This window comes from Bos indicus, chromosome 16 (assembly GCF_029378745.1).
Source record: "Bos indicus isolate NIAB-ARS_2022 breed Sahiwal x Tharparkar chromosome 16, NIAB-ARS_B.indTharparkar_mat_pri_1.0, whole genome shotgun sequence".
Taxonomy (NCBI): Eukaryota; Metazoa; Chordata; class Mammalia; order Artiodactyla; family Bovidae; genus Bos; species Bos indicus.
Genome location: NC_091775.1, coordinates 24,419,984 through 24,438,499, shown reverse-complemented (window position 1 = coordinate 24,438,499; position 18,516 = coordinate 24,419,984). Strand labels below are relative to the sequence as shown.

The 18,516-nt window shown below is 42.7% G+C and overlaps 1 protein-coding gene and 1 long non-coding RNA gene across 3 annotated transcripts in view; one reads left to right on the top strand and one right to left on the bottom strand.

The window, feature by feature from the left end:
* Positions 1–4,273: 4,273 nt before the first annotated feature.
* On the bottom strand, positions 4,274–10,137 carry LOC139176334 (uncharacterized). Its single transcript, XR_011560747.1, has 3 exons — positions 9,913–10,137; positions 9,196–9,628; positions 4,274–4,972 (listed from the first exon to the last, which is right to left on the bottom strand). It is a non-coding gene; the product is annotated as an uncharacterized lncRNA (long non-coding RNA).
* Positions 10,138–10,320: 183 nt separating this feature from the next.
* EPRS1 (glutamyl-prolyl-tRNA synthetase 1) overlaps positions 10,321–18,516 on the top strand; it is a 64,653-nt gene continuing 56,457 nt past the window's right edge. For both annotated transcript variants that reach the window (XM_070767961.1, XM_070767960.1), the window contains exons 1-3: positions 10,321–10,497; positions 14,437–14,521; positions 17,985–18,084. In XM_070767961.1, coding sequence (XP_070624062.1) covers positions 10,452–10,497; positions 14,437–14,521; positions 17,985–18,084 — 231 coding nt within the window. In that variant the 5' untranslated portion in view covers positions 10,321–10,451. The remainder of the gene's footprint in view (positions 10,498–14,436; positions 14,522–17,984; positions 18,085–18,516) is intronic.

The following is an 18,516-nucleotide window of genomic DNA, read 5'->3' as shown; positions in this document are numbered from 1 at the left end:
AGTTACATAAATTTAATTATAAAGAACCAGCTTCTAAATAAAGCATCAAGAATCCTGTTAGGTAAGGAACTAGTTTAAATTATTCCTCTTCCAGTTCTTACAAAACCATATATGCACTTTACATATAACTCATGTTTTTAGTTTGTAAGTCTTCATGTGTGTTATTAGGTGGGTTATTGAGCAAGCATGGTGTATTATAGATTACTTTACACACATTTATCCACTCATCCATTCACTTCCAAACTTAAAAAATGTTGACTAAACAATACATTCAAGTTACTGTAGTATGTGTTGAAACATTTTATGGTCCCCTCTCTATAAGACAGTTTGAGACTATCTCTGTATTTAATTCTGGTCTATTAGCACAACTATGTTTTCTTCATCATACAGTAAATATTTTTCTTTTGGCTTTGATTCTAATTTTTTAGCTCAGCCCAGGTGGCACCAGTGCTAAAGAATCTGCCTGTCAATTCAGGCCATGTAAGAGGCTCAGGTTCAATCCCTGGGTCGGAAAGGCCCCCTGGAGGAGAGCAAGGCAACCGACTCTGGTATTCTTTCCTGGAAAATTCCATGGACTGAGGAGCCCGGTGGGCTACAGTCCATGTGGCTGCAGTCAGACATGACTTAGCAACTGAATATACACGTAGCTTCTCTCTTGGTGTCACCTTTTACATTCTTATTATCTGTTTTCCTCAATTAAAATGATGTTTTTATCATGTTTCTCAATGAGGAATTGAAGGATTTACTCCTCAGAACAAGATGAGGCAATATAAGTAAATAAGTATGCTTTAAACTTGGTTGAGGTTCATGACATTGTACAGGAGACAGGGATCAAGACCATCCCCATGGAAAAGAAATGCAAAAAAGCAAAATGACTGTCTGAGGAGGCCTTACAAATAGCTGAGAAAAGAAGAGAAGTGAAAAGCAAAGGAGAAAAGGAAAGATATACCCATTTGAATGCGAGTTCCAAAGAATAACAAGGAGAGATAAGAAGGCCTTCCTCAGCGATCAATGCAAAGAAATAGAGGAAAACAACAGAATGGGAAAGACTAGAGATCTCTTCAAGAAAATTAGAGATACCAAGGGAACATTTCATGCAAAGATGGGCTCGATAAAGGACAGAAATGGTATGGACCTAACAGAAGCAGAAGATATTAAGAGGTGGCAAGAATACACAGAAGAACTGTACAAGAAAGATCTTCACAACCAAGATAATCACGATGGTGTGATCACTGACCTAGAGCCAGACATTCTGGCATGTGAAGTCAAGTGGGCCTTAGAAAGCATCACTATGAACAAAGCTAGTGGAGGTGATGAAATTCCAGTTGAGCCATTTCAAATCCTGAAAGATGACGCTGTGAAAGTGCTGCACTCAATATGCCAGCAAATTTGGAAAACTCAGCAGTGGCCACGGGACTGGAAGAGGTCAGTTTTCATTCCAATCCCAAAGAAAGGCAATGCCAAAGAATGCTCAAACTACCGCACAATTGCACTCATCTCACACGCTAGTAAAGGAATGCTCAAAATTCTCCAAGCCAGGCTTCAGCAATATGTGAACTGTGAACTTCCAGATGTTCAAGCTGGTTTTAGAAAAGGCAGAGGAACCAGAGATCAAATGGCCAACATCCGCTGGATCATGGAAAAAGCAAGAGAGTTCCAGAAAACATCTATTTCTGCTTTATTGACTATGCCAAAGCCTTTGACTGTGTGGATCACAAGAAACTGTGGAAAATTCTGAAAGAGATGGGAATACTAGACCACCTGACCTGCGTCTTGAGAAACCTGTATGCAGGTCAGGAAGCAACAGTTAGAACTGGACATGGAACAACAGACTGATTCCAAATAGGAAAAGGAGTACGTCAAGGCTGTATACTGTCACCCTTGCTTATTTAACTTCTATGCAGAGTACATCATGAGAAACGCTGTGCTGAAGAAGCACAAGCTGGAATCAAGATTGCCGGGAGAAATATCAATAACCTCAGATATGCAGATGACACCACCCTTATGGCAGAAAGTGAAGAGGAACTAAAAAGCCTCTTGATGAAAATGAAAGAGGAGAGTGAAAAAGTTGGCTTAAAGCTCAACATTAAGAAAATGAAGATCATGGCATCTGGTCCCATCACTTCATGGGAAATGGATGGGGAAACAGTGTCAGACTTTATTTTTCTGGGCTCCAAAATCACTGCAGATGGTGACTGCAGCCATGAAATTAAAAGACACTTACTCCTTGGAAGGAAAGTTATGACCAGCCTAGATAGCATATTGAAAAGCAGAGACATTACTTTGCCAACAAAGGTCCGTCTAGTCAAGGCTATGGTTTTTCCAGTGGTCATGTATGGATGTGAGAGTTGGACTGTGAAGAAAGCTGAGTGCCTAAGAATTGATGCTTTTGAACTGTGGTGTTGGAGAAGACTCTTGAGAGTCCCTTGGACTGCAAGGAGATCCAACCAGTCCATTCTGAAGGAGATCAGCCCTGGGATTTCTTTGGAAGGAATGATGCTAAAGCTGAAATTCCAGTACTTTGGCCACCTCATGCGAAGAGTTGACTCATTGGAAAAGACTCTGATGCTGGGTGGGATTGGGGGCAGGAAAAGGGGATGACAGAGGATGAGATGGCTGGATGGCATCACCGACTCGATGGATATGAGTTTGAGTGAACTCTGGGAGTTGGTGATGGACAGGGAGGCCTGGCGTGCTGCGATTCATGGGGTCGCAAAGAGTCAGACACAACTGAATGACTGAACTGTAACTTTATTGAGATCCCAGGTGACTTTGTTTTCCATTTTGCAAGTCTCTCACAGATCTGGTTTCCATGACCAACTCAAACTAGTTGGTCATGAAGCAAGCTCCCATTTCTGCACTTGCCCCCACATGGAATAAATAAAACCAATTCTAGTTTGTTAGTGAATTACTAATAGGCAAATATATGCAAGCTTTGTTCTTAAGTCTTTTCTAGGCAGTGCTTTCCACAAGGACAGCTCTTTAGCTCCAGGCCCAGAGCTCTTGCCTCATCCTTTTTGCTCAGCAAAAACCAAACAGTGAAAGGAAACATTCAATATTTAATATATTCTTTGTTCTAAGAAGAATTAACACATAGTTGTTAAGAATACCTAAATTTTGTAAGATAACAGATACAAATTTATTTTCCTTGTTTCACAATTTGTAATTGTATTTTCCAAGTAAATTTTGTATCACTCCCACTCCCTGGGCAATTAATGACTTTGCATCCTCTTTCCCATTGTATTTTTCCAAGTATATTTTGTATCACTCCCACTCCCTGGGCAATCAATGACTTTGCATCCTCTTTCCCATACCAATTATGTTAGAGTAGGAGGGACCTCCAGTATGTGCCAGGCACTGTGGGGAATCCAAGGATGTCTAAGACAAGGTTTCAGCAAACAAGAACGTAGAGCTAAAATAGTGTGCTGAAAAGAAATCAATTCAACAAAGAAGCAGAAAGGCACAGTGTGCTGTGCATATAATCACCTGGAGAACTTGATAAAATGAGATTAGGGATCTCATCCTCACAGAGTCTAATAGGAAGGTAGGGTGAGGGAAATGGTCCTGTTCTGATGCTGGTGTCTTAGGTTCCGGAGGCTGGCCACAAGTAAGATGTAGCCATCTGGTGATGAGTTGGGACAGGCACAGATAACGCCTCTACAGCTGCACTGTGCACTCAAGGCTCATATTTAATTTAAGCAGTACTCCTTAGTGAAAACAGAGACGTCTTTAGGAGGCTGAGATGTATTTTTGTAATCAGTTCTTGGCCCCTTGAGCTATAATACCAGCCCCTGGAGTATGCTTGCAGGGCACTTGCCAGCACACACGTCACGAGGTTTAAGAGGACAGATGACCTCTGAAAGGCATGCTTGCACAGGCAAATAGAGCCAAGACAAACTGGGGCAATGCCTTTAAGCAATGTCTTTTTATAAATAAATCCTTCATTTTTCAAGTTCGAAAGTAATTCTTGAAAATACATTCTTCTTTTGAAAACATTGAGGAAACATCATAAAAACCCTCCCCCATCTCCAGTGTAACCATGGCTGTTGGTGTACATGCTTCCAGGACTTTTTTGGTGTTTATATTCAGTGCCCCGGACAGTATGATCTCAGGTGGCCTTGGCTGCAGTGGCCTGAAGCAGAGTTTCTGGTTCCCAGCTATAGAGACTGAGGTTGGGTCGTGCAGTGAGAGCCGCCAAATCCTAGCCACTGGACCAGTGGTCAGGCCCTGGCCCTTCAGCTCTGCAGAAATGAATTCTCCCAAAGACAGAAAGTAGGGAAATAAAGTGTTTATTAGGAGGAAAAGAGAACAGTACATATGGATAGACACACAGGTGGACTCAGAAAGTTGCACCTTTGTGGCAGTTTAAATCACTTATATGGGGCATTTCTTCCAGGTTTCCTTTGGCCAATTATCTTGCTTTACCTGGTTCTGAGTCCTCAGGATCCTCCCATCTGTGCATGTGTATCTCTCAGCCAAAATCGATCTCTCAGTCTCTTCCAGCAAAGAGGCCCATGTGTAGCTTGACATCACTCCCATTTTGACCTCCAAGCTCTCCAGTCAGGCGTCTCCTTGACTTCAAGAATAAGAAATGTATAGTCTCTTATCTTTTATCTGAGCAGGGCCCAGCCTCCTCTCTTGATTGAACTGCTATTGATATTTTGGAGTTTCTGTCCATAGGGAATGAACTCCAACTGTTCACTCTGGTGGGGAGCCCATCTATCTCCTGCCTCAAATCTTCCCTGAGAGACGTACACCCCAAGAAAACTTTATTGGGAAGATGAAGGGTGAAGGTCTGTCTTCTGTAGCTTCTTCAGGCTGGCAAGGGGATTGTAGACCCTACCTAGCTGAGGTCACGGAGCTCTCACGCTATCTCATTAAAGAGGCCCCAAGGTGGCTTCTGTTGTTATTTTGGCAGGATCTGCCTTGGGAAGTGGCTGGAGTCCCTGCATCACCATTGTCCTGTGATGCCCTAGAGAAAACAAACTAAATAATTAGAGAAGCAGGGCCTAACAATCAGTAAAAGACTGTTAAAATTGGAGGCTCAAGCATGCTTAGGAATAAGGTCAGCACGTTGGCCATACTGATTTATATTTTTCCTAGCACCCTGCTGTCTTCTTTACTGTTGCAAATCTGCAACTAAGACGTTTCAGTCCAAGAAGCAGGCCTGGGGACCAACAGGTTGAGGCCTTCCTTCTTAAGAATAGAGAAATACTAAACGTTTAACATAAATCAGTATGGCTGAAACCATGAAGAAGGTTATAAGAAAATGGAAACATCCAATCAGAAAGTTTTTAATACCTTGCGGGATCCAGGAGGACAAGTTAGAGAACCAGCTTTCAATTTCCCCACCCATACTGAATAGTGAGGATTGGTGGTTAACTGTCTGTTGAAGCCAGGTGGCCTGCTGTTGTGTTTTCTCAATATCGGTCTTTACCTGGGAAGAGGTGTTAATGTATGTGCAACAAGAAAGGTTGGCAACTCCTTGTTTTGCCAACAGATAAACCAGGGCCAGACAGTTGTCAAATACCACCTTGGCCAGTTAATCTAGAGACTTCTGTAAATTAGTAAGAGAGTTAGTGGTATTGTTAGCTATGGTGGTAAGAGTAACAGATAAGTTTTGAAGGACATGTTGATGGGCAGCGACCCCCCACCATGGTAACAAGGTGTACCCAAAGAAATAGACGTCTCCATCTAGGATGCCACCAGGTAAATCTAGAGTTAATCGAGTAAATGGGTTTAATAAACTTAAATTCATTTAAGGAGTGGCTTGAGAAAGGAGTAACCAAAGTTGCCAGCATATACTGTGTGGACATGGAGTTACTGTGCAGGCAATTAGTGGCCCATGGTTTCTTATCTACCTGGCATACCAAAACGTATCCTGGTGGGTACAATAGACTAACAAATTTAAGGTTTTAAGAGCTAGCCATCCAAATCTATTGTTACAGAAATGTTCTCCAACCATATACCCAATGCCTTCCTTCCATGTTTGTCCTGGTATCTGTTCCTTTAATGTGGATCCTTTCTCCTTCCACCTTTTCTCTTGTTAGGATAAGCAGCTTCAGGCCTAAGGTGAATTCTTACAGGCTGGGCATGTATGGCCATTCTAGGGATTTCTTTGTCCCACACTGCAGGACCCACTCTTTGTACAATATGGCTGGGAATAGGACCTTGCTCTTCTGGCTGGTCTGTCTTAGTCAGAGTCAAGGCAAAGTGTTGCAGCCTCCTAACTGGAGTATGGCCCTGATAGAGCTCAGATGATCTCTTTCCAGTAGTCGGGTGGGACACTCAGGCACAACTAAAAAGGCACATGAAATCAGCTGCTGCTCACACTGACAAGTGAGAGGCCCAGTAAAATAATGGCTGCAAGGCTTTCCATTGACACCAGTTACAGCACAGCTTTTGGAAGAGGGAGGTCCAGTGTGAGAAATTAAGACAGAGTAAGTGGTTCTCATGTCAACTAAGAAATTGATTTTCTTACCTGCCATGACAAGGACTATCCTGGGCTCCTCGATGGAGATAGACCTCTTGTTAGGGGGAACCATCAGAAGCTAGAATCCCTGGGCCACCTCAGTCGTCCAGCCATTGGACGACGTCCTGAATTGGCCATTTCAGGAGTGGAAGCCCCTCGCCCACTTTGGGACTAAGGGCAGTCCCTCTTCCAATGACCTGCTTGTTTGCAGGCTAGGCATGGCCTGGGGGAGGGAAGCGGGGTTCTTTCTGGCAATCTCGGCCCCAGTGGCCAGTTGGCTTGCATTTGTAGCATTCCTCCTTGTTGGTCTTACCTCCAGATGGATGGTTGGACTTTTCTGGCCCCCTTGGGTTGTCCTGAGGTCACAAGACATGGCCAACAGCAATGGCTATCAATTGTGCATGAGCCCTAGACTGTCTTTTCTCCAGCTTTCCCTCTGGAGCTTGGTCTTGATTATTAAATACTCCAAGGGCCACATCCAGGAGTTGAGGTATGGAAGCCTGTGGCCCAAATTCTAACTGTTGAAGTTTCCACATATTAATAGTATCAGGGGAGGGCTGGCTGATAAAAAAATGTTGTCCCAGCAGGGACTGACCTTTGGAAGTGGAGGGATCTACGTTGGTATACTTCCTAAAAGCTTCCACAGCTGCCTATGAAAGAGGGAGCTGGATTTTCTTTCTTTTCCTGGGTCACTCCTTTAACCTCACAGTTAAATGACATTTTGATACACTTTCTCATCCCTTCTAATACACATTAGATCATGAGCTTCCTGGCTTCTGTTCCTGTCCAAGAAGTATAATTCCGAGGAATTATATTTGGGACTGCATCTCCACCCAGAGTGTATTCAGGTTGGTCTCCCGCAAGTTAGTCAGCAAGCCTCTGGGCTGCCGTCCAGATTCTGTTTTTCCTTAAGAAGTACAATAAGTATTAGGTTGGCCAAAATGTTCACTCAGGTTTTTCCATAATATCTTATGGAAAAACCCCAATGGTCATTTTGGCTAACCCGACAGGACTCCTTGGACATCCTACCAAGTTAAGTCATAACCAAAATTAGAGCATGAAACTCTTCATGAAACCCTACTTGGGTCTTCAGAAAATCGTTTGTTTGCTTTGGGCTAAGTTGGTTATAAAAGGGGACTCTGACTGTCCCTTCCCCATTTGCCACTTCCCTAAGAGGGCGTAACTTCCCTGATCCTGGGTGATCGGAAGCTCCAACGGTGACAGGACAGAGGGACTAGTCTCTTTCCTGGGGTAACTGCGGGGATGGAGGGACATGGGGAGGTGGAGTTTGGGTTCAGTCAGATGGATCTGGAAAAGTAGGGATACTGTCAGGAGCAGGGGGAGCTAGGTATCCCCCTGAGACATGGGAGAGCTTTGAAGGGGATCATCTAAAATGACGTTTTTTTTTTTTTTTCTCTGGTTCCCCAGGTTTTGAATTACAAGAGCCATGTAGGGTGGAATTTTGGTAATGGACCATGAAAGCCTGACTAGAGGGATCCTCAGTCCACTTTCCCATCCAGTGGCAATAAATATGCAATTGTAGAATGGCATTATAGAGACCTGTCTTCAGGTAGTTTTTCTCCATTCCCCAACTTATATGAAGGCCAGGCACTGTTACAGTAGAACTTAAGTTTTCCCTTTCCTAGCCTTTCTGTTAACCTGCAACCGAGAAAGCTCCAAGAAATGGAATCTGTTGTTCCAGGAACATTTGCTAGGAGACTTTGACCTGAAGGGGTTCAGGGTGCAACCCCAAATTCCTTCCAAACCTGATGGAGTTTCCAGACCTCTACCATCCCATAGATTTCTGACACCTCTGGTCTCCCTTAGTACCTTTAGAAGCTGTCTTCCCCAGGTGGCCAAGGGAGGACATTTGAACCACTGCCGACCAGCTGCTAGGACTTTCCTTAGGAGGGATCCCTCGTCTATACAGCTTATGTCCTATGATAAGTCTTCCTACGCTGGGGTGTATTCCTCATGACTGAGCATCTACAAAGTTTATAATTCGGGCTTCTGGGTAGCGGCCAGCCTGATAAGCTGTCTGTAGCAGTGTGTATGCTGCCAAGGCCTGGAGTGAAGGGGGTCCATCAGTTGCAAAATAGAACCCTTGAAGAAACTGGAGTTGGGCACTGTGGAAGATGGCACGGGGTTGAAGGCTCAAGGGCTGGGAGGCAGAGAAATTCACGGTAAATTCCTGGGCATTGAGTCAGGTGAGACACCAAACAGCAGAAAAACCCAAAATCCTTTGCCGTTTCGTCCTGGCAGATGTAAAAGAACTGGGCTTCGGCTGACGACTTGGTCTCACACAGGCAGCATTGGGTTTGGCAGTGGTGGGGACACAGTTTAGGAATAATATCCAGGAAATCCTTCCCTAAAAGGTTGCGGAGACACGAAGTGAGAAAGAGACCTTGTTGTGCAAGTAAGGTGGGAAGGAAAAGCGTAGTGGAAGGTTCCACACTGGAGAACAACAGAGGGAGAGTGGGTGAGAAACACCCCTTGAGCTCCTGCAGGTTTGGCAATCACGTTTCCACCATGTCCCAGAGTCAACTGTCACCCAAGTGTTATTTGAATCTGCACGGCCTGGGGGACCCCTCTGCCATCCTCAATGTTGAGCAGACAGAAATTATGCCCTGTAGGTCTTGAAAGTGAAATGGAGAGTGAGAAAAAGAAAGCAGAAGCGAAAGTCAGTGGCCTCAAGCTGCAGCTGGGTGAAGCCCAAGGTTTACCTTGAATTCCTGGGTTTCAGCACCAAATATGATCTTGGGTGGCTTTGACCTGCAGCGGCTTGAAGTGGGCTTCCTTTCCCCACCAGAGATTGAGGTCGGGTCTCCGCGGTGGGAGTACTGAATCCTAGCCCCTAGACTAATGGTCAGTGAGAAGGTCCTGGCCCTTCAGCTCTGCAGAAATAAATTCCCATGAAGACAGAAAGTAATGAAACAAAGAACACGTTTATTAGCAGGAAAAGCATAAGTACGAGTGGATACTCAGAGAGTTGCACCCGCTTGGTAGTTTGAACCATTCACGTGGGGCATTTCTTCCGGGTTTCCTTTGGCTAATCATTTCCATTTGTCTGGTCCTGAGCCTGTGTTCGGTTTAACTCAGGATCTTCCGACGTGTCCAAGTGCATCTCTCAGCCAAGATGGATTCCAGTGAAGAGGCCTATGGGTAGCTTGACATCACTCCCCTTCTAACCTCCAAGGGGCTATAGGGGAAGGTCTCCCCGATTTTGAACATGATAAATACGTGGTCTCTGGGCTTTTATCTGATCAGGGCCCAACCTCCTCTTTCAATCATCCTGCTATTGATATCTTGGAGTGTCTGTGGAGGAGGGGGTGGGGCGGGGGGGCGCAGCTACCTCCTGCCTCAACTATACGAGCCCGTTTGTTTCAATTCTGGCTTCTGGTGACCACCCATCACACTGCAGAAACCATCTCACCACTTACTTTTTTCACTTTGGGATTCCCTGGTGACTCAGACGGTGGAGAGTCTGCCCGCAATGCAGGAGATCTGAGTTCGATCCCTAGGTCAGGAATATCCCCTGGAGAAGAAAATGACAATCCGCTCCAGTATTCTTGCCTGGAAAATCCATGGACGGGGGTAGTCTGGCGGGCTACAGTCCACAGAGTAGCAACGAGTCAGACACTACGGAGCGACTTCACTTTCTCACTTCTCACTTTACGAAGTGTCGTAAAACGTCGTCCGCTTCAGTGTCTCTCCTCGGTCACCGGCTTGGAGCACGTTGGCCACGTTGGCACTCCTGACCCTAGAAGGCCCCCAGCGCCCACTGCTGGAGGGAGGGGCGCGCGGTGATGACGCATTGCGCTGTGCGGCAAGACGCCGGCCGCGGCGCGGGGGAGGGGCGAGGGTTGCGGCAGCGTCAAGCCGGCGCACACCACGTTGCAGCTTCTCGCTTTGGGCCAGTCGGTTGTGTTTCAGGCGGCCGGGCAGGCGCGCTGATAGGTAGACCGGCGGACCGGTGCAGATGGCGACGCTCTGTCTGACTGTGAATTCGGGAGACCCTCCGCTAGGTAAGGGGCCGCGGCCACAGACCTGTGTGGGTTGCATCAGCCGGGGGAGGGAGCGGGGAGGGGAAGGTCGCCGCGCCCCGGCTTGGCGCAGTGGCAGTCCTGGTCTGGGAGGTTAGGCCTGCCTCTCTCTCCGGAAATGTACACGCGGTGGGCTCCGCGCCCCTCTTCCTCGGTCCCTTGCAGGTGGATTTGCTCCTGAAGACCTTTCTGGGCGTGGAGGTGGGCGCGGTGTGAGCCCGGGCAAGGCGACATGGGGCTCAGCTTCGGACCTTCTCCCCCAGAAAGATGACTTCTAGCTTACTCTTCTCTCCCTTTTAACAATGATGTCCCCTGGAGACCAAGAGCAGGACGTAGAAATAACATTTTTAAAACTTAAAATCCCAGTACTTCGTTCCCTCTGTTTTAGCGCTTTCCTCCAACTCCACTTATCTTTATTTACCTCCCTTCCTTCGTCCTCAGAAAAGCCTGTCAATTCCCTTGACTCAAGTTTTCTTCACGTTTCATTGGGTTCAAAGGAAACGAGGAAGATGATCATAGAAGCATTTAAAATTTTAACCGTAGTTACGCTTATATTAATTAAACGTGGCAAGGTAATTGCTGGAACACTCAAGTACACTGCGGAGTGATGGGGTTGCTTTACTACACATCCGATGGATGTAGTAAATGTCAGAGCAAAGGTGGGACTTGCCATCTTCCTGATACACCTTAAATTCGATTTGGAATTGCTTATTTAACATGGCCAAGGTTACTGTGGATAGATAGCTTAGACTTTCAGCTATTTCTTTTTTTTAATTGCATTGAGAAATTACACAGAATAATTTGATCCGTTTATTGAGGTCTTATTCTTAATATAGACACGCAAGTACTTTTCTAATATTTGAAAGGCCCAGATATAGTTGGCCGCATCGGGCTGATGAAATTACTCAGTACATTCTCGTTACAGGGTGTTTTGAGCCTTTTGGAACAAAAGGCACAATTGAATGCTGTTTAAAATATTTTTAAAATGGTGTTTTAGCATATTGGTTCCAGTAATTATGGGCTAGCCTTACACAAAAATCAATATACTCTAATAAAAGAAATGGGTTTGATTCTGCAGTTGAAAAGCACTAGACAATGTGACCTCATGGTTAAGAGCAAAGACACTTGGTTCCTGGAGATCTGGGCCCATCCTGCCTGCCATTTACTAGCTGTGGAACCTTGGCAAGTTCCTTGTTTGGCATCTTCACAGCTTCCTTGTTTAAGAAACAAGGAATAATAACTTCTACATACGGTTGATGGCCAGAATCAATGAAAACTGTAGGTTAAGTTCCTGACACACTGTAGATTTTTAATAAATAGCTAGTTTTAACTCATGTCACTTAGAAAAGCACCATGAAGATGATAGACCTGTTTCCTTAGTAAATTATGAATTTGAGAACCATATCTTCAGTATTCTGGAAGGAGAGTCTTAAAGATTTTTGTTGTCCTTATGAATTATAGACCAATTATAGTTCTATTTGCTTCTCTTCCTTTTTTTTTTTTGTTTTTATTGTTCCCGGTTGTTTAATTCGAGTACATTTTGTCTTTAATCAGTAGCATTAGATGAAACATTTAGAAAAACATTGCTTTGTGAGAATTTCTCTATTTTATATGCATGTACCATTTTTTTTTAATGTTAATATAATTTTAGACTTAAAAAAGTACAAGACTAGAACAAGGAACCTTTTTTTCCTCCAATGCCTTTGGAGAACATACTGCAGATAATAATGCTTCGACACCCCAGAATACACCAAAGTACATCTCTCTCAAGTAAGAAAACTCTATAGGACCTCACAAGACCATAAAAATCAGGAAATACTCATCGATACAATTCTCTCATCTAATGCACAGATCCCATTCAGATTCCTACACTGATTGTTCCTGTGTTGCCTCTGTAGCTCAAGGATCAGAATCTAGGGTCATCCTGTGTGCCTGCTTGTCACGTCTGCCCAGTTTCTTTCAATCTGGAATGGTTTTCTAGTCTTGCTTTCATAGATTTGACCTCTGTGGAGATTACACTTATTTGAAGAATGTCAAGGTTGTTTCTCGTGGCTTCTCATGACTAGATTGAGGCTCCGCGTCTTTGGCAGAAGTAGCACAGAAATGATTTGTTGTTCTTCACTGCAGCCCATTGATTAGTGCCTGAGTTTTTTCCCATTACTGATGATCTAATCTTGAGTACTTAAGGTGGTTTCTGACAGCTTTCCTCACTGTAGAGTTTTCCCTTGTGCCGTTAACAAGCTTTTTGTAGGGAGATGCTCTGGGGCCGTGTAAACATTCCACTCTGCATCAGGCCTTCACACACTGGTTCAGTGTCCACTAGTGCTTCCTGCCCAACTTGATTATTAATGAGATGATGCCGGATGGTGACCTTCCATTCTGCCACTCCTTCACGTATTACTTGGAGTTTTGTGTGTGCATGTCAGATATCTTTTTATCATTTAAAAAAAATTATAGGAAAATATACTCAATAGGTTATACTCTGTGTTATTTTTCATTAGCAATTTTTTTAAAAATAATTTCTTTTTATTATGTAACATTCAGTTCTTTTTCAGTTTCCCCTGGCTGTCTCAAATTATCTTTGTACAATTGGCTTGCTTTGCATCATTTTCTGTTCTTAAAATTAGGCAGTTTTACTTTCAAAATTAGTTTTATTGAGTTCTTTTTTTTTTTTTTTTTTTGGTGAACATGCCTAAAGTTCACCAGTTTTAGGTTATAAATTGATTGACAGATATGTATAATGTGTAACCACCACAGTTACGAAGTAAAATATTTCCCTCACTTCAGAAAATTTCCTCATAGAACTTCATATACATTGTGTGTGTGCTAGTCTCTCAGTTGTCTCCGACTCTGCGACCCCATGGACTATAGCCTGCCAGGCTCCTCTGTCCATGGGATTCTCCAGGCAAGAATACTGGAATCGGGTGTCATTCCCTTCTCCAGAGTTCATATACGTTGGGTCATGTTAAATTATTTTGTGCATAGGATAGTTTTTTGAGATTCATCTATCTTGTTGCTTGTAATGGTTCATTTTAAAAATCTGCTGTGTAGGATTCTTTGCTGTGGATACTCTAAAACTTAGATTATTTACTTTAGTGGTTAAATTGGCCCTCTTTGCCAGTGGGGGCCCCTGCAAGCTGGCCAGTGGGTCCTTTTGGCATATCTCTTAGCATCCTTTGAGTACTTCTTGGTTTCCAGCACGCTGAAATTTTCCAGGTTTGTTTTATACCTTCTCTAGCACAGCCCTGTCCCCAGTGGACCGTGGTATTTAGAATCCAGTATCTGGGTGCTAGTTGTCTGTCTTCAATAAATTAAGGACAAAGGATTAATGAATATTTAGTAAGCTTTATGATATGCTGAGAGACAGATGACACTGTTCTTAAATTTGAGTTCTGGCCTGTGTTAGACCTGCATTCAAAGCCTGACAGCTACATATTTACTCAAGGGCTTTGAGCTAGTTATTTAACCCCTCCACACCTCAGTTTCCTTGTCTATAAAACAGAGATAAAGGTGCCTACCACTTAAGGTTACTCCAAAGATTAAAAATCTTAATGAAGGTAAGCATGTAGCACAGTCCCTGCCACATAGTAACCTCTAATGCTTTCAACCATAGCTTTTATACAAGGTACTATTCTAATTAATTCTTTTCTCCTGAGGGAGGGAAAGGTTCATTTCTGTGTCCCCAGCTGGACACTGAGCATTTTCAAAAGCAGTTGGATTATGCCAGGGAATGATTGCTGGTTTGTTACTTCTCTAAGACCAGAAGGCCATACTTTGCATCTGCAGACTACTGGGAAAAAAATTTTACTCCTCACAGTACTTAACATTGTTTTGTTGACTCATCCTTATTGCTTTATGATTCAGGTTTTAAATACTGCATTGTTTATAAAGAGAGAAGTCTTTTCATCTCATTATTTTTAGGAGCTTTGTTGGCAGTGGAACATGTGAAAGACAACGTCAGCATTTCTGTTGAAGAAGGGAAAGAGAATATTCTGCATGTATCTGAGTAAGTGTATCTTTGCTTTCGGTACTCAGCAGCTTCTTTTAAATATTTAGAGTTAAATGTTGTATGCTTGTTTTACTTGCTGACTGGTAGAATATCCCTAAAAAGAAATATACTTTTCTTTCTTATTCGAAAAGAATTATATCCAACCAGCACAGCATTGTAAAAACAATTATTCTCCAATTAAATAAATGTTAAAAAAATTAATATCCAGAGACTTATATTTGTCAGCAAAGTATCTGATCACATGTATAATCTGTCTAAAAGAAACTGGAAATGTACAGAAAGGTATATGTACATGTGTTTTAATTCTTTTGTGATTCTGGTGGAAAATTGGAAGTTTAATAAAATTAATAATAAGGGGAAATAAATATGGTCATTCCACAGCATAGAGTATTAGACACCTGTGAAAAAAGACTTACGAAGAATTTCTAATGTGGATATGTTCAAATCTAATGTTAATAAAAAAGCAAGAAATAAATGTGAAAGTACATATCTCCAAAGAAAAAAAACTGAAAAGTATACAACACCTTTAATAGTATTTCTGAGTTTTTGAGTTGTGGGGTGTTTTTTCCTTTTTACTTCTCTGTGTTTTCAATTTTTTCTATAATGAAGGTATACTGTATATTCTTTTTTTTTTTAAATATTGTATATTCTTCATTAAGATGGATTATTTGCATCTCAGGTATATGGAAGATGGCATGCCTTTGGATTTACCTCTTTCTTTTGGAACTCACTGAAAAAAATTGAAAAGAAAAGGAAGGGAAATAATTCTCTTGTTTAGCAAAACTGAGGCATAGACACAACCAAGTTTCCGATTCTTTTAAGGAATCTTTGCCAGATCATGGAACTTGAACCAGGTTGAAAGCAGGCTTCAAGGGTATTCTCAAGCAGGGTGCAGATATGGAAATGGTTTAAATGGTCTGTAATAAACTGACAGAAAGACTTGTATCGGAGAAGGGGCGGCATACAGAAAACATTCACTCAAACACACCCTCCTCCTCCTCCCCGACCTCCTTCCTCCCATTGTAGTTGCATCAGAACTTTGATTGGATCACTTCATAGTGTTTATACTATGAGGTTCCTGTAAGTTGGAGTCACTGCTGAGCCACATATCATGATTGCTTTTTGTGTACAATTTTTACTTTTCCGTGGAGTGGTTGGTTGCTTTGTTCTCATCTGAAACCTCTCTGATCCCTGTGTTTTCTGTGGGACTTCAGGAAGATTGTGGGCATCTTCTCTTAGGATCCAGTATTCAGAAATTTCATGATAATACGCTTTGGTGTGAGTCCATTTTTCATCTGTTCCACTGGGTGCTTGGCTGCTCCCTCTTCTAATATGGAAACTTAGAAATCCTCTTTTGGGGATTAGAAAATTTTTTCTTTGATAACTTTCTATTTTCTGTTCTTTATGTGTATGTTGGGTTAGTCCTTATTTTCTTCAAGGATCACCTTCATTTTCCATTTTTTTCTCCTCATTTTTTTTCACTTTCTGGAGAGGTCTTCGACTTTATTATCCCATTTTTCTATTGTGTTTTCCTTTTTGCGGTTGTATTTTTCGTATATGAGAGTTCTTTTACTTACTATCTAGGTAAAGTATCCTTTTCTTGTTTTATGATTACAAACATAATCATGTTTTTTCATTGCTCAGAGGAAATTTATGTATTCACTTTTAAACTTTTCTTTTCCTTGATTTGTTGGCTTTACATCTATGTGTTTATTTTGATCGCTATCTTTTGAGTTACAGGCTTTCTTTAAATATTTGGTAACTCTTGATGGTTTTCTAAGATTCTGACTGGGAGTTTCAGACTCCCAGGTTCTGAACTCCAGGGTGGGCTTGTCATTTGTGAGCTTCACTCTGGGTAATTTGACCAAACAACTGTTCATTTGACGGAACTTCTGGTGTTAGTATCCTTGGTTCTTTTCCTCCTGATTAGATTGTCCAGAGAAGACTTCCAGTGTCCTGTTTGGAAGGTGAGGACGGGCTGGGGCCAGCATATTTTGGAAGCTGAGGGTGGGAAGAAGGCTGAGAATCTCAGCATCCAGTGTATGTTTATTCGTGTATTCTCTTGTTATCTCTGTCACCCAGCTTGCCACCAATTTGAGAGACCCTCTGTTTTCTTCTTTAGAGAATAAAGCACAAGTTTTTGCCAGGAGTGGGTAAGAGCCCAGCTGTAGAGAATAGGGATTGGAGGTATCTGTATTTCTGGCTAAGTTTTAAGTAGACTTTTAACTAAGCCTCCTCATTTTAGTCCATGGTTTGGAAGTCTTTTGAGGATCCTGAAGTTTAGATTGGATTGGTTTTCAGCTTTGTCCATTGTCCAGTTAAGATTCAGTGTTTTCAGGCCTGTTAACTCCATCTGCTTTCTAGCTTCTGAAATTTTATTGCTGTTGTCTCTTCGCCCTCATCTCTTTTTCCTTATGGGTTTGTTTCTGTGTCTTTTTAAAACATTTTATGCAACAGTTTTGGTGAGCTTTGATCTGCCATGTTTACCTGGAAGAAGGCAATGGCACCCCACTCCAGTACTCTTGCCTGGAAAATCCCATGGATGGAGGAGCCTGGTGGGCTGCAGTCCATGGGGTTGCGAAGAGTCCGACAGGACTGAGCGACTTCACTTTCACTTTTCACCTTCATGCATTGGAGAAGGAAATGGCAACCCACTCCAGTGTTCTTGCCTGGAGAATCCCAGGGACGGGGGAGCCTGGTGGGCTGCCGTCTCTGGGGTCGCACAGAGTCGGACACGACTGAAGCGACTTAGCAGCAGCAGCAGCAGCTTCTTTATGACAGCATATCCTTGGCTTCATTGCCTTTATTTATTTTAAATCACTTTATTCCTGATATCCCAATTATATTTTTATATTTTCACCACTGAATAGACATGTAGAAACTAATAGTGAGAAGGATCAAACATCATAGAGAGGACTTCCCTGGTGGTACAATGGACAAGAATCTGCCTGCAAATGCAGGAGACTCGGCTAAGTCTCTGGTCTGGGAAGATCCACATGCTGAGGAGCAACTAAGCCCGTGCGCCACAGCTGCTGAGCCTGAATGTGACAGCTGCTGAAGCCTGCATGCCTGGAACCTGCGCTCTACAACAAGAGAAGCCGCCACATTGAGAAGACTACCCCACAACCAAGAGTAGTCCCCACTCACCGCAGCTAGAGAAAGTCCACTCACGGCAGCAAAGACCCAGTGTAACCAAAAACAGAATAAATGATTAATGGAAAAAAACCAACCAAACACCATATAGATAGTGAGGTCACTGAAGTGAATTATAGGATTTAGCTGAACATCTCAAAACAAATTAGTGTTTGATAGAATTTAGAACCAACTGAATCTATTTTTTTCATTATAGTAGAAAATACTTGCTATATATAAGATTTCTATTTTTACATTTTCCACATGTCTCATGACTTACTGATTTACTAGAGCCACAGTGATATTTTATCTCATGTTTATATTCCAGAAATGTGGTGTTCACGGACATAAACTCCATACTTCGCTACTTGGCTAGAATTGCCACTGCAGCAGGGCTCTATGGCTCTAACTTGTTGGAACATACTGAGGTAAGGAAGGAACATTTTCTTGGGTGTGTTTTTGTTTGGTTTGGTTTAGGCTTTCACTTTTTTGGACTATTACTGTATTTAAGGGTATAGGATAGTAACAGAATATTAATCATAGACCAAGTTAGGAATTCTCATTTGACTTTATTTTCAGAAAGAAAGTCTTTGCTCCTAAGTTTCTACTTTCACACCCATACCAGCTGTCCTTTTGGGTCATTTAGTTCTGTCTTCCTAGAGTCCTAGAATTTCATAGCTGGATGTGACTGCATAGGTTATCTTATGCAGCTTTCTTACTTTACAAATGGGGCAGCAGGCCTTGAAAAGTTACATGGGCCCAGGGTCATACACATTTTCCTTTTTAAGTATATGCCTTATTAACTATAGCAATAGTAGATTATCTTTCAATATGGCACTTGAGATGCCTTTTTTTTCCTG